This window comes from Copadichromis virginalis, linkage group LG22 (genome assembly GCF_057382275.1).
Source record: "Copadichromis virginalis isolate Kocher_CV1m ecotype Utaka linkage group LG22, C_Virginalis_male_GT1.1, whole genome shotgun sequence".
NCBI lineage: Eukaryota > Metazoa > Chordata > Actinopteri > Cichliformes > Cichlidae > Copadichromis > Copadichromis virginalis.
The window spans coordinates 36,151,111-36,171,478 of record NC_140638.1 but is presented as its reverse complement, the minus strand read 5'-3'; the positions used below and the strand labels follow the sequence as shown (position 1 = coordinate 36,171,478).

General features: G+C 46.4%; 3 protein-coding genes and 1 pseudogene across 3 annotated transcripts in view; 2 read left to right on the top strand and 2 right to left on the bottom strand.

Annotated features, from left to right (window-relative positions):
• LOC146683801 (uncharacterized) overlaps window positions 1–20,368 on the top strand; it is a 246,868-nt gene that overhangs the window by 18,033 nt on the left and 208,467 nt on the right. The window lies entirely within an intron of this gene.
• Window positions 2,285–19,518, top strand: maneal (mannosidase endo-alpha like). The gene is made up of 4 exons (XM_085447032.1): window positions 2,285–3,418; window positions 8,454–8,563; window positions 17,303–17,379; window positions 18,535–19,518. The coding sequence occupies exons 1-4, from the start codon at window positions 2,914–2,916 to the stop codon at window positions 19,169–19,171; spliced, it is 1,329 nt and encodes a 442-aa protein (XP_085303158.1). The 5' UTR covers window positions 2,285–2,913; the 3' UTR covers window positions 19,172–19,518.
• On the bottom strand, window positions 12,464–14,503 carry LOC146683813 (uncharacterized; annotated as a pseudogene).
• LOC146683812 (uncharacterized) lies at window positions 14,508–15,662 on the bottom strand. Its single transcript, XM_085447033.1, has one exon. It carries the CDS (start codon window positions 15,624–15,626, stop codon window positions 14,523–14,525), a length of 1,104 nt encoding a protein of 367 aa, XP_085303159.1. The 5' UTR covers window positions 15,627–15,662; the 3' UTR covers window positions 14,508–14,522.

Here is a 20,368-nt window from a genome sequence, read left to right as displayed (position 1 = left end):
GTGCAGTTTAATCCTCAGGCTGGAACAATGGCAAAACTTCTGCTTGTATGTCCGTGGTCGTGCTTAATAAAGTGTATTTGAATAGCAGGTCCTCTGATACGTCCCCTGTCCTTGCTTTTCTAACGTTGTCTCCTAGGGCCTTCATGGCCAGCCCCCTGAAGATCGGCTCGTAATCTGGGGAGAGCCACAGCTTCAGTTCAACACTTCTCTCCAGCAGTGAAAGAGCCACTGGCTGCAGCTGATGAAGCTCAAAGTCTGCTAACTACGTCTCCTGGTGGCATCAAAAAACCAAAACTGAAATATTAACCAGGGAAATCAGCAGCTGGGGAACACGAGGCACATGAACAGAATCACAATAACAACACACGGGTGACGTAAAACTACATGCAATAAAGAAAAAAGACAGAATTACCAAAATAAAACGGGGGAAATAATGTGAGAGGTGAAACCTCGGTCTAATTACTGGGTTGAAAGCACAGCTGCAGGTAACCGAAGCCTCTTTATGTTTGAACACAGAGATGTGTGTGTTTCAGCTGAAGGAAGATTGATTTGGTATTATATCCTGCTGATGAAGAGCCCAGACAGGATGTTTTGCTTGGTCAATGAGGAGCTTGATACTAAGCAACACTAACTACTAACTTTATGTTTCACTCCCATCAGAAACTCGTAGTGGGCCTACCTGTTAGGCTGAACCCTAACCTGGAGACAGGTCATCTAAAATAAGGATTTTGTTCAACTGGGAGCAATATTCCCTCCAAGATACCACATTTATTTAAAATACTTAGTGACATGCTTTCATTCACAGATCACCAGGCTGCTGCTTTGCTGACAGGGAGAGCAGGATGAGGTCATTATACACTTGTGGCTGCTGTAATTTGTTTTTAATGGCTTTTAACTTGACAGCTTAGAGCCAAGTCACGTGTTCGTGTGTTTAGTCCTTATATGTTACTGCCTGTTAGGGATAGTGGAGATTAGGCAACAACTAACCATCTGTGTTTAGGAGAAAGCTCAGAAAACTAAAAGAAACCCTGGGCCTGAGCTCCAGGGACCATGGCACCGTTAATAAGCAGTCAGGTGTTTGTGGCCTGAAACGATTTGAAATTCTGAGCACTGCTCACACCTGCACCGAGCTCCAGTGTTAGCCACACTTAGCCGGGTCCAGATGTCAATCCTGGAGCTGACCTCTGGAGAAAGCTCGGACTGTGAGCCCCAGACACACGGCACTACACAAGCAACACTACAAACTGAGTACAGTATAACCTTTGTGTTAAGCAAAAATTGTGTTTTGGGAGTATTTTTAATCAGTCCTCACAAAGGTGTTTTCTATCCAAACGTAGCTCATATCCAGGGTATGGACATTGAGGCTGTGGACAGCTACAGGTACCTTGGTGTTCATCTGAACAACAGACTGGACTGGACTCATACCTCAGACGCCCTCTACAGGAAAGGGCAGAGCAGGCTGTACCTGCTGCGGAGACTCAGGTCGTTTGGAGTGGAGGGCCCACTCCTGAAGACCTTCTATGACTCTGTTGTGGCTTCTGCTATCTTTTATGGCGTGGTCTGCTGGGGCGGCAGCATCTCTGCTGGGGACAGGAAGAGACTGAACAGGCTGATCCGAAGGGCCAGCTCTGTTCTAGGATGCCCTCTGGACCCAGTGGAGGTGGTGAGTGACAGGAGAACGGCGGCTAAGCTGTCATCCCTGATGGACAACATCTCCCACCCCATGCAGCAGACTGTGACAGCACTGAGCAGCTCCTTCAGTGGGAGACTGCGGCACCCACGGTGTGGGACGGAGAGATTTCGCAGGTCTTTCCTCCCCACTGCTGTCAGACTCCACAACAAAGACTTTAACTGAACAAGCACACACATCCACACATGTGAAATAACACTAAGTGCAATAATCCTTTCTGTCATCGTTGTATTTTTACTCAGTTGTATATAGTATTTGTATTTGTATTCTATTTTTATCTTATTGTATATTTTTATTCTATTTTATTCTACTGTATATAGTATTTTATTTTATTCTATTCTGTACAGTTGTGTACTGTATTTATTCTTATTGTATTCTAATTTTTGCCTCATAACTTTTGCACTGTCCACTTCCTGCTGTGACAAAACAAATTTCCCACGTGTGGGACTAATAAAGGTTATCTTATCTTATCTTATCTTATATCTACAAACGTGCCAACACATCTACAGGCCACACTTCCTCTGGAGAAATGTCTTCTTATTGTAAAGAATCATTTGGCTCCACCTCCTGCTTCTGTCGCCCACTGGTCGCCCCCCATACACGTCTTTCCGGTCGGGCTTGATCTCGTCTCCGTGCTGCTAGTACTGAAGAAACAAACGCTCCATTCTGTCGTCTTTTATTTGTGTAGTCAAATAAAAGGTTCGTTTTTCTCTTTGATTGTTTTACGGTTTGGGGACAGAACCGGAGCACTTTCCCGTCTCTGACCGGAGGAGCAGCAGCAGGAGCTCGGCGGAGGAGAGAGAGGCAGGCGGAGAGCGCCGAGCATCGGCTGGATGCAATACAAAGGTAACGAGGCTCCTCTGTGAGCGGACTGCTTGTGTTGTCAGTGGAGACGGAGGAACGGTGTTTTTGCTACGGAGAGCAGAGGATGTGAATCGCCAGTGAGAGCGTGATGGCCGAGCAGGAGGCGCTCTGTTGCAGCAGCATCGAGCAAAATGTCCCCGGGTCCTGGTTTGAGGAGTGAAAGCAGAGTGGCTATCCTTCGTTCCGCAGACTCCATTACGCACCAGCTGCTGCTCCTAAATGCGTTCATTCCTGTTTCCGCTCTGTTCCCGTTCACGCTGTGAGAGGATGGCTGGCTGGCGTTGAGGAGAACCAGTGTCGGCCCCTCGCTGGCTTCTGGATCGCGTGTTCTTCCTGCGGCAGAACCACGGACAGCGACGATGACTCGGCTGCGCAGGAAAGCGCTGGTGGCGCTTTTCCTCTTCACGCTCTTCATTTTTGGGACCATGATGGGCCTGAGGACGCTGAAACCCAGCGACGGCTTTTCGGACCTGGCTCCTGGTATGGATTTCATCGGGGAGAGGTCAGAGAGGAGGCGGCTGGATGTGAAAGACGTGGTGGTTTCCCCAGGTCAGTTCCACATGAGCAGCAGCGACACGAAGGTGGTTTTCACCAGATCGGACCGGGAGTACAGCATATTCTACGACGTCCACATCTTCTACTACCTGTGGTACGGCTCTCCCAGCGTGGACAACAAGTACATCCACTGGGATCACGTGCTGGTGCCACACTGGGACCCAAAGATCGCAGCCAGCCATGCTCAAGGAAAGCACACGCCTCCGGATGACATTGCCTCGAGTTTCTACCCCGAGCTGGGACCCTACAGCTCGAGGGACCCGAAGGTGCTAGAGTCACACATGGCCCAGATAGAAGCGGCCGCAGCGGGTAAGCACTGTTGCAACATTGGCTCTGTGTGTATGTGACAGAGTCTCGGCTCTTTGAATGCTAAGTGCAACGAAGCATGTTCATGTTGAACTATCATAACTAAAAGTATCCAGATTAAATGTAAAATATAAAGTTTCCAGTGCTGTGAAGAGTAAAACAGTGTTGTCCTCTATTCACGGTGAACTAGAAGAATGCAGTTTCATTTACTATGCATGAATATGCACCATAACGCTGCTGATCAGGTTTATTCACGCGTATCTCGGTCCGTTTGGTCTGCAGCACTAGTCCTGTGGGGCTGTGGGAGTATGTTAGAGGGGCACCGTGTTCACAGGCTGCACTTTCTAAATAAAATGCCTCTTCCACATGGATGGATGAACACACTGACTCTATGCAAACATGCAAAACTTCAAGATAACAAGTTTGCTTAGAGATGGTGATAAAACACCAGGGTCTGATCAGGAGATTTACATGGTAAATATTGTTTCATCAATATTACAGAAAGTTCCCTCTAATTAAAATAAAAAAAGCAAACCAACATGTGTAAATTTGAGCATCTTCAGGCGAGCCTCCTGTATTTGCATCAGTGCCACAGTCTCTCACTTCCATCTGGTAAACCTTGTTTCACTCTCGCTGCTCTCCTTCTGTCACAAATCTCCACCGTCTTCATTTCTCTTGTGCACCGTGCGTTGCTTTGGATGGTTGACCCCAGGTTTGTAAACTTGTGATCATATCATATAAGTAAGGAACTGGAACAAACCCACAGCACCCGGGTCTGCCCAAGGACCCCAAAGCGCTTTACACTATACACAATCACTACAGTGTATAGTGTATACAGTGGCTACACTACACTACAGTGTAGCCACAGCTACCCTGGGGCGCACTGACAGAGGCGAGGCTGCCGGACACTGGCGCTACCGGGCCCTCTGACCACCACCAGTAGGCAACGGGTGAAGCGTCTTGCCCAAGGACACAAGGACCGAGACTGTCGGAGCCGGGGCTCGAACCGGCAACCTTCCGATCACAAGACGAACTCCAAACTCTTGAGCCACGATCGCCCTTTATTACAACTCAAAGGTTGCACACCCGCTGCAAGCTCAACACAACCAACAACCTGAACACAGGACCCAGTACAATATTTAAGGCTACGTCCACACTAGGGCTGCCACAAACGATTATTTTGATAGTCGACTAGTCACCGATTATTTTTGCGATTAGTCGACTAATCAGATCATCATCCACTGGACGTAAAACTACAGCTTATAGAACTATCATTAGCTTACAGCTTTAAGCTTTTAAGGTGCTAACTAAAAATAAAGACAAGATGATAGTTTATTCAATTTTAATGAAATTTGCAGATTGTTTCGGTAAAGTTTAATAAACTCCTTGCTATCTAAAATATAACAGGACACTGGAGTATATTCTGGAGCATCTCACACTTCTGATAATCAGCTGTCTGCTTGACGTTTATTCAGCTGTGTAAAAACTATAACTTTAATCTCAGACAAACCGATTTACTCAGGAACAAATAAAAGACTGAAAAAAAAAAAAAAAAAAGCAAACAATAACATTAAGTTATCTAAGTGACTCATATATATTTAACCTGAGTCGCGAAAGACAGCGGTGGGTTTGAAAACAATTTGCCGGGAGTCCGGTGTTCTCACGGCGCTAGTGACCTAGCCCCCGGTTAGCTATCGAGCTAGTGGCTAACAGACGTCTCCGAAAACGTCGGAGCGCTTTTGAAAATATGCGGTGTCCTGATAAACTGAGCAGATATTTGAGGTTTACACAGCTACATTCTCGCCTGAAAATATGTTAAACGTTTATTTTGTGACCCAGAAAGAATAATAAGAGTAATATTAAAACTAACTAGCTGCCGCCATTGTTGGAAACTGAGCTGGGCCGCGCTATGAATTCTGGGACACAGCTACTTCTTCTTCTTCGGGGTTTAACGGCAGCTGGCATCCTTGTACATGCAGTGCTGCCATCTTCTGTTTCAGTCCGTTATTACACTCTTAAATCCTGCCACTTATTCCTGCGTCTTTTGGGATCTTACAAAGCTTCAAACGACGCGTCGACTATTAAATCAGTCGTCGACGATTTTGATAGTCGACGTAATCGTGACTAGTCGACAAATCGTGGCAGCCCTAGTCCACACTAATGCGTTTTTAAACGAAAACACATCGTTTTCTCTCCGTTTTGGCCTCCCGAGACGCCGCTCTCGAAAACGCACACATTTCAAAACGGAGCTGCCCCGTCGCAGTGTGGACACACGAAAACGCAGACTTTCGAAAACGATGATGCATGTTGGTCATGTGATGCAGTCATGTGGCCAATTAAACAAAGATAGCGGAGTGCATTATACGGCAGTTGTTTTGATTGCTCTCAATTTTGACAGCCCTAAAAAAGATGAATATCAGTTTGTACCTGCTCCAGATAGCTTTTCTGTAATTCTCGCTCGTTTTTGCGCAGGACTGGAACGTAAGCGTTTTGGGCCGACTGTGTAGATGCCAAACGTTTTCAGACGAAAACGCCGTTTTCAAATCTATCCGGGCTAGTGTGGACGTAGTCTAAGTCGGGGGGGCATGATTGCGGATACACGGAACCGCAATCCACGCCCGCCACATACCCCCATCGCCCGACTGAGGCCAGGGAGCCATCCGGCCAAACCTAATCCCCTCCCCCCGCGAGCGGGAGAGAGACCGTCGGCGTCCCCAGCTCCAGGTCCGGCGACAGGGGGGTGTGAGTTCAGGTGGTCGCCCGCGGCTCCAGCGGCGCTGGCGAAGCTGGTCCGGAGGTTGGTCGCATGGCAGGTGGTCGCGGCTCACAGGCGGCTGGGCTGACGTAGGATCAATTGGCGCGCCGGCCTCTGGTGGAGATGAGGCCGGTCTGGCCAGCATGCCGCCCTCAGACTTGGCGGGGCAGTCGCACGGCACGCCCTCCGGCCGAGCAGGCTCCTCCTCTTCCGCTGCTCCCGGCTGGAGCAGCTAGTGGTGGGCGGATCCAAATATCGATTATACCAATGCCAAGTTGGCGGATCGATACTAGCCTGGTGAGATCGATTCTTTAAGTTCCGCTCTTGTTTGCGGTGCTGTCGTTTTGGCAAAGACGAAACAGCCAGCGACTCGCTGCACCTGTGTCAGCGCAGAGCAGGCACACTTTGCTCCCCTCCTACCTCTTGTGTTTAGATGGTGCGCTGTCACGTGACGTGCCTTAGACGCGTTGGGGGTTGTTAAGTTGTTTACATATTATTTATATTTTTATCAGCTCTTATTGTTGTTGAGAATTTTAATTGTAAATTTTGTATTATAGTTTCTCAACAGTGCTTGTTTAGATTTTTTAACTGGTTTGCGCAATTTATTGTAACATTTTTATTAAAAAAAGAAAAAGATAACTAAACCGCCACGGCAGACCCGATGGCATTTTCATGCTTCACAGCATCATTTATTCTTACAATGATCACACGGCTGTGTGGCACGGCTACAGTACATTCTGCTGCAGCTCTCCCGCTGCCAGCCGTACACATCACCATCAACAACAACACAAGCAGAGCACAGGTTTTAAGCCAGAGAGGCGTGATTGTAGACGCGGTGCAGGTGAGTCCATCTCACCTGCCCTGGCATCGCAGAGCAGCCACAATAATTTCTACTTTGTCCTAATTATGTCCTGGGTTTTAACTATTTAATAATGAAAAAGGAAACATCACAAAAAACACTTAAGGTCATAAAAATAAATTGAGATTTAGCAATTCAATGGCGTATCCACCTTATTTATTGAGTATCGGCGATACTGGCCCTTATGTACTTGATATGGGATCGATACCAAAATATGGAGTATCGCACCCCACTAGGAGCAGCTCCTCCACCTCTGTCAGGTGCGGACCCTCACGCACCTCCTCTGCAAGCAGGCGCAAACCCTCGCGCAGCTCCTCCCCTTTCTCCTCCTCCTCAACCAGCAGGCACGGATCCTCACGCTCCGCCTCCTCTTCCTGCGACGGCTTGGCAGGTTCCTCCCGCGCTCTCCGTGCACTGACCTCCAACTCGGGCTGAGCAGTTGGGTAAGCTGTTGGTGGACCCAGTGGTTGCTCGGTGGCCCTCCTCCGGGGAGCAGGAACAGGCGCAGGCCCCAGCCGGGTACAAGCCGCTCCCACCCCAGGAGTGGGGATGGGTGCGGTGGCAGGTCCTGGCTGGTCGCAACCAGTGGGGGTGGCGGCCATGTTGGCCAGGACTGCATCTGAGCTGCCAGACTCGCGATCCTCTGCGTGCGGCGCTCAACCAGGTCCTCCAGTTCTTCCTGCCAGCACCATAACACTGCCGCCTGCTCCTGCTATGTTGCCACCATCTGGGTCAGCTCCTTCCCCGGCTGGCCCGCGGGTCTGCTGTGTCCCCGTCCTGGGTTTCAGCACCGCTGTAACAAACCCACAGCAGACCCGGGTGCATGTTCACGCTTGGCAGCATACTTTATTACAACTCAAGGTTGCCGTTCACGACACACACCGCCACCGCGGGGTGACTGCTTGCACACGGCCAACCACCGGACCAGCGGCGCTGGCACCTGAACTCACACCTCCCTGTTGCTGGACCAGGGGTGGGGACGCTGTCGCTCCGGGCCGATTTTCCCTCTCCCGCTCACGGAGGGAGGGGAGTAGGTTCGGCCGGATGGCTCCCTGGCCTCAGTTGGGCAATGGGGGTATGTGGCGGGGCATTGCCTGCAGTGCTGTGCAGGGAAGGCGGACACACCTGCACGGCATCCGCAATCGTGCCCTGCCGACTTAAGTATTGCACCGGGTGCTGTGATAGTGGTTGTTGTTATGTTGAGCTGCAGCTCTGTGTGTGGATGTACAGCAACCGTCAAAGCATTAATAAAATATGCTGCAAACCATGAACGTGCACCCGGGTCTGCTGTGGGTTTGTTACAGGAGCACTGACTGGAAGTTCTGATATCGCCTGTTTTTCGCTTGTCTGAATCTCATTCACTACAGTGAGAGCTAACTGTACAGTCTTCATCCTCCTTTCCTTTTGCTTTGCTGTCTTTGAAGGAGTGCTGGTTTTGTCCTGGTATCCTCCAGGGGTGGGGGACGACCACGGGGAGCCCACAGAGGACCTCGTTCCTACCGTTATGGACGCTGCCCACAGGCACAGCATCAAGGTAACTGGTGAGACAACCGGTATGTTTTCCCCTTTCTGACGATTTACTGAATTTCTAGATGGCTTGCCAGTGTTTCCTGACTGTTAATGTTAAGAACAGTATTGATTTGAATCTCTTAAAAATCAGCTTTGTGGTCACACTTTGACTTTGTGATTATTTAGACATCATCAACCTGAAGAGCAGAAAGATAACACTTAATAAAAAGAATTGATGAACGTGTAGAGGGGTTAGAGTCTAGAAGACTTTAGAAGACTTGTAGAGTCTTTTAGAGTCTTCCAGATAAGTATCAAGGCTGAGGATACACTGTACAAGTCCTGTATCTATAATGTGATTTATATCATGCTTTATAAATATGGAGGCACAGAATAATGACAAACATGCTAAAAGTAAGAGTACTTACATACTCTAAGTATTTACGTAGTTGCATATACGTACACAGATATACGTATATGCAGCTGAGAAGGTTTAGAAACACATTTCAGTGTCTGTAGGTGCAGAAATATTGGACGTGGTCAGAGTGACAGATTATTTTAAAAGGTTTTCTTTTTGTACCCAAACATTAATGGCCCGCATTCTGTCACTCGCCAAAGAGCCAAAAGCAACTCCGGTTACCTTGAACATAGAACAGGTGTTACACATCGAATATACTGAAATACTCGAATACCTCAAACTAGTATCTGCAGAAACGCAGTGTGAGTGAAGAATTCAGCTGTGACATTGATTTTGTTGATTAGGTATTTCCAGTGTTGGGAAGGTTACTTTTAAAATGTAGTAGTAGTATTTATTTATTGTCATTGTCAAGAACAATGAAATTGCGTTTGGGGCTTCCATACAACCCAAAAAAAGAAGAAAATAATAAATACCCCTTAAAACCCAAGTGTACATATTTAACCCAGTGTGACTCCAATGCAATAAGACAATCCTTAGCAATAATGTTTGTAGAAATTCAGACAAAGACCTGAGAAACATGACAAAATACAACAATGCAACCCATTCAATATTATTGTACTGTGAGATATGATATCAGATATGATAGTTATCTATTTAAGAAAGAGGGGGGGGGGGAAGAGAATAAAGATATGATGTACTCCACTACAGATTACAGATTACATGCCCCAAAATGTATTCTGTAACGTATTCTGTTACGTTACTCAATGAGAGTAACTGATTCTGAATAATTTGGATTACTTAATATATTATCATGCTTTTTACAGCTACATGAATGTTGCTGTGATTTATTACTATTACTGAAGGTTACTCGCCATTTTTGCAGTGATCTCGTATAGAAATCAGGTCCGCGGCTCCGAGCCGTAGTAAAGGGGCCTCTGACTAATACGTCGGGTTCGTGTCGGCTCGTAGCCGAAAACTAGCTTCACTTTGTTGTCTGGGTCAACTTTGCTAGTGAGAGACAGAGAGAGGCGTTGAAAGGCTGCTCATACGGAGCTTATTGTTTCAGAGGAAACAGGAACACGGCGTACAGTCGAGTCTTAACAGCTTACTCACAGCTGGGCTTCACTGCCCATCAGGCTACACTCTTCAGGGCGATGCCTGTAACACTCTGCCTGTTGCCTTCATATTAAATCATTTTTGGATAATTATTTTAAAAAATGTTTCTTCACGTCATTATGCGGCCGCGAGTAGAGGTGACGTGGGCCTGAGACTGAGGCACAGACATTAGAGCCTCTTAATGTGTGTTTGTTTGGGTTTCCACCAGCGTGGAAACCAAAAACAGAGAGGACATAGCCGAACATATGAAACAGGAGAAGACCGCTGTGTAATCCATTTATTTCAGCAAAGTAACTGTATTCTGAATACCACCTTTTTAAACGGTAACTGTAACTGAATACAGTTACTCATATTTTGTATTTTAAATACGTAACGGCGGTACATGTACTCTGTTACTCCCCAACACTGTGTATTTCACTGTGAACGTGTCACTGCATATACTGCTCTTAGACGCTCGCACACTGGGGGATGAGCCTGCTGTGCTAACAGAGAATTACAAAGTAAAATTCACTTGTGTATTCATTGATCATATATATTATAACATGCTGTTGAAGATCTTTGAGGTATTCCTACACAAAGCATATATGTGAACCACTGTGAACTGCTTTGTGTTTGCTAGGTTTGCCTCAGTGTGCTCGTCAGTTTTCCCTCCGTCTGTTCTTGAAAGTCCAGTTTTTCAGCGTTCACTCCACAAACAGTAGCTTGCAGGTAAACCGTGTGTGAAAAGCATGTTTTCTGCAGTCAGAGGGCCTAGTTAGGTTCTCCCTCCCAACACAGGCGGAGTGTCATCAGGTTTTATTGTGGCCATGGCTTTTACGTGACCCACAATTGAGATTTAACAAAATATAGTCTTTATTCATTTCAGAGTTTGGCGCCTATGTTCACCCATAATAACCTGTAAAATCTATCCGAGACTACAAATTTACAGCTTTTATTGAAAATTCATTTATTGCACTGTACGAAGAGTTAGTCCTTTATTTGTTTGTTTGTTTTGGTTTTTTGTGCAAACGACATATAAAAAACATGTATATAATTTCGTCCTTTCGAGGCTTTCTAATATTGACTGCTGCCTGTCCATAATTTAAAGACTACTGAACATTGTATTGGTGATTATAGCTTGCAGTCAGTAGCATTTATTTATTAGCAAAATGAAGAGTCCGTCCTCCTTTTCTCAGGAGTTACTGTCAGCGATGTAGACCTCCTCATCCAAAGTGTGCCACAATGTTCCAGCAGCAAGCAGCCAGTGCTGGCAGTGAGAAGCATTACACTGCAACAGTATTAGACAACATCAGTCAAATGAAAGCACAAAATGAGCCGTTTCACTTGAACTTTGCTTTTACACTTTAACAGAAATAAGAACTACAGCCTAACCTTTAACTGCATCGGCTGCTTAAAGCCCTCCTTCGCCATCATTACCATTTACAGTCCAGCTGTCATACGAGTTTAATGAGCGAGTGCTCGTTTTCATTTGTTGACTTTTCGGCAAACATCACCAGATGCTTGTATCTCCTCCTCATCATAGCAAGGTTGTCCTCAGCTGTGTCTTTTTGCCTCAGGTCTGTTGTGTCCACCTTTAGCAGCTTTCTTGCAAAGCATTGTGCTGGAGGTCACTGAAGGAGCTTCCTCTTTACTGCGCTGCCATCAGAGGCTGGCATTCACCTCTCAGACATGTCTCAGCTTTTCTCTTTCTCAGCTCCAACTGAAACAAGGTCAGAGCTCCTTTAGCACTAGCGGCTGTCAGATACCATAAAGCCATTAAATGTTGAAGGTGCTCGAGACAGCAGTGGCAAAATGAGCAGAGCCCCGTGTGGAGGACAGAAAAGCTTTCTCTTGGTCTACTTTTCATGCTTCCTTATATGGAAGTCTTAGTTTGAGAACTGGGTCTCTTTGTGAGTGTTAGTCAGACTTACACAACAGTGTGTATCTCACAGCTGACCTGAGCACTAATGCTTTCATGATTCAGTGCTCCAGAGCTGCTGCTAACAAAATACAAGTTTATCTGTGTTTGCTTTCTCTGCACATGTCATATGCATATGTTTGGGAGCTGCTTGTCCTGTGATGCAATGAAAAAGACGCAGCAGGAAACTGTCTGCCCCTCTGCCACTATATGAACGTGTCACAGAAATGACATTTTACAGACACAGGATCCCCTCCAGTGTTACACAATCTAACTAACCTCCTAACTATTGAGCTGGGTGCTATGTTGCTAAATAAAGTGCTGGCATTGACACTGTCTGGAAACTGGAACGGCAAAATAAAAGCTGTACTGACAAACAGTCTACAGCTGCTTTTCATGAAGCTTTAAGGCTCAATAAGAAAAATGGCCTTGTGCAGAATATAGGATGCTTTAGGTGATCAGCACCCAAGTTAGACTCCATCCCCTGAGCTGGGCCTTTATGTGTAGAATGTTCTCCCTGTGTCTGTGTGGGTTCTCTTCAGGTACTCCGGAGAGAACCCACATGCAGTTAGTGGGGTTTGGTTCATTAGTGATTGTGGTGTGAATGTGGTAGATGGGAAAGTTTCCATCCCCTCACGGCACTGAATTGGATAAGCGGAGGATGGATGGGTGGATGCATGGACGGAGGGAGGGATGATGAATGAATAGAACATGGATGTAGGGAGGGAGGGATGATGGAGGGAGGATGGATGGATGGACGGAGGGATGATGGATAGATGGACGGATGGATGGAGGGAGGGATGATGGAGGGAGGGATGGATGGAGGGATGATGGATGAATAGAAGATGGATGGAGGGATGATGGATGGGTGGATGCATGGATGGATGGAGGGATGATGGATGGATGGACGGAGGGATGATGGACGGATGGATGGAGAGAGGGATGATGGACGGAGGATGGATGGACGGATGGATGGAGGGAAGGATGATGGATGAATAGAAGATGGATGGATGGAGGGATGATGGATGGAGGATGGATGGATGGACGGATGATGGATGGATGGACGGAGGGATGATGGAGGTCGGATGGATGGATGGACGGAAGGATGGAGGGATGATGGATGAATAGAAGATGGATGGATGGATAGAGGGAGGGATGATGGATCGATGGATGGACGGATGGATGATGGATGGATGGATGGAAGGGTGGATGGATGGAGGGAGGGATGATGGAGGGAGGATGGATGGATGGACGGATGGATGGAGGGATGATGGATGAATAGAAGATGGATGGATGGATAGAGGGAGGGATGATGGATCGATGGATGGACGGATGGATGGAGGGATGATGGATGAATAGAAGATGGATGGATGGATAGAGGGAGGGATGATGGATCGATGGATGGACGGATGGATGATGGATGGATGGATGGATGGAGGGAGGATGGATGGATGGACGGAGGGATGATGGATGAATAGAAGATGGATGGATGGAGGGATGATGGATGGATGACGGAGGGATGATGGACGGATGGATGGAAGAAGGGATGATGGAGGGAGGATGGATGGATGGACGGGTGGATGGAGGGAGGGAGGGATGATGGATGGATGGACGGATGATGGATGAATAGAAGATGGATGGACAGATGGATGATGAATATGTCTCTGTCTACAATGTGCCGTCTCTCAAGACAGTCAAAACCCTTTAACTGGAACTTGATCAGTCAGGCTAGAATCAAAAGTACTGATGTCATCAGGACATTTCCACACTGAGCCAACACCTCTCTGTTACAGAGCTGAGGACGCCTTTGTGCCCAATATCTAGAATAAATATCTACATTTAACCTACAATGACAAAACCAACTCAAAGTGCTCTGACTAAATCGAGTTTGTGCGATTGTCTCTACATTGTGACTGATGAGACTACAAACCATTATACACATTTAACAATTAAATGATCTGACAAACACATTTGTTTCATTTTCTGCTCATTTTATTTCCAAATTAAGAAGAAAATTATGTGAGTAATTTAGAGTGTCCGATCAAAGTGCATGTCTGCACTGTGAGAGGCCCCACAGAGCCGCTGCTGTTACAACCCTCCTTTCAAAATCCGTATATGATGGAGTCAGATTTGCAACCCTGTCCTTTGGTCTGACTGTCTACTCAATACTGCAAGGCCTTTAAAGACCCTGCAGTTTGGGGACAAAGCCCTGACAATCAGACCACCCCCTCTGAGCAAGCACAAGGCGACGGTGGGAAGGAAAAACTCCCTTTAACAGGAAGAAACCTCCGGCAGAACCGGGCTCGATGAGGGGAGGTCTTCTGCCGCAACCTGTGTTAAATAACAGCGTTTGTTACAAACACTGAAACGGCTGCAAATGTTCTGAAAAGAGGATTGTAACTGTTGTAACATTATGAAGGTACCTGAAGGTGGATTCTGTTCATGTGGACGTAGCGTTCACAGCGTTTTCTCCCGCTGTGAACGCTACGTCCACATGAACAGAATCCACCTCTTGGGACTGACTTACCTGGATCCATTGAGTAATTATGAAGATAATCACTCTGTTTCTGACTCGCTGCTCATGCAGCAACTGAACAGCCTCCTCAAAGATCTACAAAAAGAAGCGAGGGCCCTAACGACACAGTTTCTCGGCCTGTCTTTCTGGGAACCTGTGGATCCATTTTGTGCGTTGTCCTCACTGGCAGATTGTTGCGTTTTGTTCTCACTGGCTGGAGAAACGCTTTTGTTACTTTCTAAACGTCTCAGCGCGTGACCGGAGCCGCTCGATGCTTTTAGCTCTGCTTTTAATAGCTCCACAACGGCTGCTACAAAAGTCGCGTCACCCTTTTCCATCACAAACTGAAGCACGTATTTGGATCCAAATATGCGACACAGGTCTTTGTACATTATGATGTACAAGTTTTTTACAGTTTTTAGAGGAGTCAAGTCTCCCCCAATCTTCTCTCTTATATCAGTCACTATCTGCTGAAAATTCAGCTTTACAGCAGTTGTTTGTGTTTTCTCAGAAACGTGAGCGACTAAATTTGCAAGACACAATATGAGAAAGGTATCGGTCTCTGCGGGCGCAGGAAGCGCCCCAGACGAGCACTGCGGGGCGTCGCTACATTTTTCTTCACTCTCTGAACTCTCACGGTCAAGATTTTGGACATCAGTGATTTGAAATGCATCACTGTTGCCCTCGCTACCCACATCTCCCTCACCTACACAAGCTGGAGTCTGTGTGCTTTTAAAAGTCTCTGCAGACTCTGGTTTAAAGTCGTCATCTTCCTCAGAGTTTGGCGAGTCAACAATGCTGTAGCTGCGACTCTCACCATCTACAAAAGGGGGAGCTAAGGTCTTTGTAAAGTCCTTTAAAATGTTCGCTACACTGTGAACCATCCCAACAAAGTTTGTTGGGGATGTGGATCTATCTGATTGCAAGGACGTGGACCCTGTGATACGACTCAGGGCTGAGTTTACGTTCTTTGCAATCGACACTGAAAATAAAGTCAGTAGTTTGTCTGAGTCACAAGACCGCCGTTGCCCAAAACCCAAGACCCAACCGAAGCAGTAATGAAAGATGTTTCTGAGGCTGGCCTGAATATCATCCTCTGTCACCCTGCAGTCACTGCACCCATCAAGCAGAGGTTCAACCTTCATCCTGAAAAGGGAGAGAAGAGAAACGTAGTCATCTTCCCACACTATCACTGTTTTGTGTGGTAATCACTGGGTTTTTCAACAGGACAATGCTGCAGTACACAATGCCCACAGGACGAGGGACTACTTGCAGGAGAATAACATCACTGTTTGGGACCATCCTGCATGTTCCTCTGATCTGTATATTTTTATATATTTTATTTATTGTTTACTCTATTTAATTTGTAAAATATGTGTACACACACACACACACACACACACACACACACACACACACACACACACACACACACACGTAGAAAAATATTTAGTATACACATCCAGAAATGCATACACTATTATATATTGTACATATATTTATTAGTTTCAGATGTAGCCATTCTTGTATTTTGCTTGTTTACATTATTGTATTTTGCTTGTTTACATTATTGTATTTGCACAACTCTGTTGCTTGTGTGTCTCTGCACAAGCTGATGTGAGCAAACAAAGCCCTTTCCACAGTGAATACAGTCTTGCCTCGCTGGCATCATTTCTAACCAGTCAAGATTGTTGACAAGCTGAGCTTGAGCGCCAAACGCTACCACGTTGCTATGGAAACTGTTTATAAAGACCTTGAAGCCTCTTTTTAAAAGATGGAGTGGGCGGCGAGCGTGGGCTGTTCACGGCTCGACAGCTCTCTCCCTGCTTCGCTGTTTGAGACCTGCAGCAAAACAAGCGTAGCACAGTTGTTTCAGGCTGACAGAGAGCATCCATCAGTCAGCTCACACTCCTGCCACAGAACAAAACACCCTGCTGTCTGTGAAAGCATGAAGTTATACCACTATGGTGGAGAGGTACATACTCTGTTTAGGTTATAGCTGTTACTCAGTCACCTGATTGTGTTGGCAGACGTGGTGACGGTCCGGGCCATGTCTGCTGCTCCTCCCTCTCTGTCCCAGCATGCTCAGCATGCAGCCAGAGAAACTTGGGCTCTGCCTGCTGTTCTCTATCCTTCTGTCTCTACAACAGAGGAAACACTCCCCTGCTTTTCTTTCTGTGTGTTTATCAGCAGGTAATGTTCTGCATGAATGAAAGCATGCTCAGACTTTGTTCTGCCAGCTTTCTTCACTGTGTCCACCTCACGTTTCCTGAGCTCAACACATGTGGTGACACATTAGTGTAAAACAGCTGGTTCAGAATAATCACTGTAGTCGTGTCTTTGTGAAACCAAAGCAGTTTTGTAAGAAGGATACATGTATCAGGCATGTTTCCAACATTTTACTAATAACTTACCCACTGACTTAAACTCAAACTACACTTCCTCTGTTTATCAGCAGCTCTTTGCAGCTACTTGTTACTGTTCAAAGCACATCTTTCATGGTTCATCAAACACAGCACAGCTACAGTTACAATGTTTAAACAAGGACAGCAGACAGCATTGGCATGATGTTAAATAGTTTGGTAATTAGGCAAACACACGTTTAAGATGTGGTATCTGCAGAGAGGGTACGCAGTGACAGCAGAGATGCTGCAGCTCGCTGCCATGATTACAGGTACTAACTCAGTCTTTCCTCTTTTCTGGCAGTTCATAAGAAACAGAAAAGAAACACTTTCACCTCTTTAACTATTCTTTCCCAGGTCTTTGTGGATTCAGGTGCTGCTTTTCAGTAACGTCTGTATTGTCATGTGTTCATGCACAGGTGGCTTTTCACATACAGCCATACAAGGGCCGGACGGACCAGAGCATGTATGACAACATCAAATACATTATTGACAAGTAAGCTGTTTTTCTGTGAGTCCCATTACCTCTGAATGATCAAGCTGTCTGTGTCAGTTGGTGCTAACATTAAAAGCCCACACATGTGATGGAACATGAACCCTGATAGATGAGGAACAAGTCATTAAATATAAATGCCCAGACTGTGCTGTCACAGATCAGCAGGTTTCTGCTCCTTCAACTGATTAAAAATGACTGAAACAAACCTTTGTTCTGCGGTTTCATAGTACTGCAGTGTTTGCAGAAGTCAAGCATCATAGAAAGTCGTTTTTAAAGTGCAATATTATAAGATCATTGGTACAAATCCTTTACTTTTGATTTCCCAAAAATATTGGCACCGATATTTGTGTGAAAACCGCTGCGATGACCATCTGCATATTAGGACACAAACTCGAGTCAGTAAAGCTCATGATGTGTTAGACTCCAACATGTTAAACACACCATGAAAAAAGTGTAGGCATCAGATGCAGACCCGTCCGCACGTTCATGCTTTGCAGCATCTACCGCTTTATTCACAGTTGTTGTTACGAACACGGCTGCAGCTTTTCAGCTCGCACACAAACATACACATGAACAACGACAATATTAAACAGTCAGCACAGAGGCGTGCTGACTGACTGTTGAGGCGTGATTGCAGATGCCGTGCAAGTCGCGGTGCCGCCGACACCCCTGCAGCGGCACCGCAGACCACACCCCGCCACAACAAGGTTTGGACAAAATAGGCGTCTAGGCTGGTGTACTGACCCTGGATCAGCTGACCAGAGGACCCATGAAGTGTCTGATTTCCTGTCCTGTTTATATGTTAGACAGCTCACATATATTTGCAAAGTGAACCAGAAAGACGCTTCAGAAACATGCTGTGATTCGTTCATTTGGTGGCACCGCCCTCCTTATAAATCACATCAACCGCCCCTCCCTGAGCCTGGTTCTGCTGGAGGTTTCTTCCTGTTAAAAGGGAGTTTTTCCTTCCCACTGTCGCCAAAGTGCTGCTCATAGGGGGTCATATGATTGTTGGGTTTTTCTCTGTATGTATTATTCTAGGATCTACCTTTCAGTATAAAGAACCTTGAGGCGAGTGTAGTTGTGATTTGGCGCTGCATCAATCAGATTGAATTGAACTGAATACAGCAGCTTAACACGTCTCATTTTTCTCAGGTATGGAAAACATGGCGCCTTCTACAAATTCAAGTCGAGCACCGGGCGAGTACTGCCTCTGTTTTACATCTACGACTCCTACCTGACACCGCCCGAGTCCTGGGCAGAACTTCTGACAGCTAAAGGCTCCCGCAGCGTTAGAGGCACGCCTTACGATGGGATTTTTGTTGCACTCATTGTCGAGGAACGTCACAAATACGACATCCTAGCCAGCGGCTTTGACGGCATGTACACGTACTTTGCCTCGAACGGCTTCTCGTTTGGCTCGTCTCACCAGAACTGGAAGGCCATCAAGGCGTTCTGTGACGCAAACAATTTGCTGTTCATCCCAAGCGTTGGTCCCGGGTACGTGGATACTGCCGTTCGACCGTGGAACAACCATAACACCAGGAACCGTGTTAACGGACGTTACTATGAGACGTCCCTGCAGGCAGCTTTGTCTGTCCGTCCAGAAATCGTCACCATTACGTCCTTCAACCAGTGGCACGAAGGCACACAAATAGAGAAGGCTACGCCCAAGAAAACTGTGACCCGTTTGTATCTAGATTATCAGCCTAACCAACCAGACCACTACTTGGAGCTAACACGCCAGTGGGCAGAGAACTTCAACAAAGAGAAGGACAAGTGGCTGATGTGAGCGTCAGCTGAGTGGACGGTCTGAGCATCGCTACAACATGATGTTGAGCTCGCTGCCACACCTCTGTGTTCCTCCACACAAAGTTTCCGCTCAGCGCTCTCTTCCTGTTTCGACTGCCTGTCATTTTTGTACATGTTAATAATGACATGCACATGTTGATGCTTCAGGGTCGCAGTGATAAACAGCTAACACTGGTTTTGTGAGTAGTGTGGTTCTGACTACTAAACCCATGTGGATGTGTACAGTAACTCTACTACTCTGTGAGGTTTATGTTGTATTATCCAATGCTCCAGACTGTTCTTTCCTGTCTTTCCATGGTGACAAATTAAACTGTGTGTCTGTTTACAGTTGGACAATCAGTTGCTGATGTGAAAAAGGTCTTAGGCTGCGTTCAAACTGCAGGGGAAAGCGCATCAAATCCGACTTCTTTGACCCTCTGCGACCATCTATCCAATCATGGTGTGACGGTGTGAACGGCACAAATCCGATATCTTCAAATCCGATCTGGGTCACTTTGGTATGTGGTGCTGAATCCGATACATATCTGATGTTTTAGAAAGCGACTGCTGTTTGACGGTCACGTCGCATTAAATCCGTCTTTTACGTCACCGACACAAGACAGACGCCGACTATCAGCGCCCGACATGGTGAACGCTTCTATCCGGTGAAACTGCTGGGAAGACAGCGTTGGAGAAACGTGAACATTTTCTTTGTACTGTATAATCTGCAGATTCTGACAGAAATCTGCAGCTAGAAGCAGCGCTCCTCTGAAACAGCAGTAAGGATCATTATTAGGACAAATGTAAATAACAAAACTTTATAACTTAAAGCAAAACTGGGAAACGTGAAGTCTGAAGTCTTTACATTAAGGCCATCAGTCACACATCCTGTTGCTCTGGGTCTAAACAGAGCGTCGTGTGTGACGTCTTCTTTTGTGCACGCGGCCGCTCTGAGCGTTCACACTAGAGCGCGTTTGCTGTCGCATTTTATTTGTCGTGTGAACGAGCAGACAAAAAAATCAGATTTGAGCATCAAGACCTGCAGAGTGAACGTAGCCTCAGAAAGATGTGACGTGAATAAGATGCTCAGTCCAGATGTTTTTTAAATCACCTAATTTCTTACTAAATTGACTAAAGACACATGAAACCAGAAACTCTTTGTGACAGGGAAGAATCAGTGAGCTTTGAGCTTTTGGTT

Excerpts from the sequence above, each read along its gene's own strand:
- LOC146683812 (XM_085447033.1), bottom strand. The coding sequence starts at position 15,626 with ATGAAGGTTGAACCTCTGCTTGATGGGTGCAGTGACTGCAGGGTGACA.
- maneal (XM_085447032.1), top strand. The coding sequence starts at position 2,914 with ATGACTCGGCTGCGCAGGAAAGCGCTGGTGGCGCTTTTCCTCTTCACG. Across the intron at positions 3,419-8,453 it reads GATAGAAGCGGCCGCAGCGG|GAGTGCTGGTTTTGTCCTGG; the intron begins GTAAGCACTGTT and ends CTGTCTTTGAAG. Across the intron at positions 17,380-18,534 it reads ATCAAATACATTATTGACAA|GTATGGAAAACATGGCGCCT; the intron begins GTAAGCTGTTTT and ends CATTTTTCTCAG.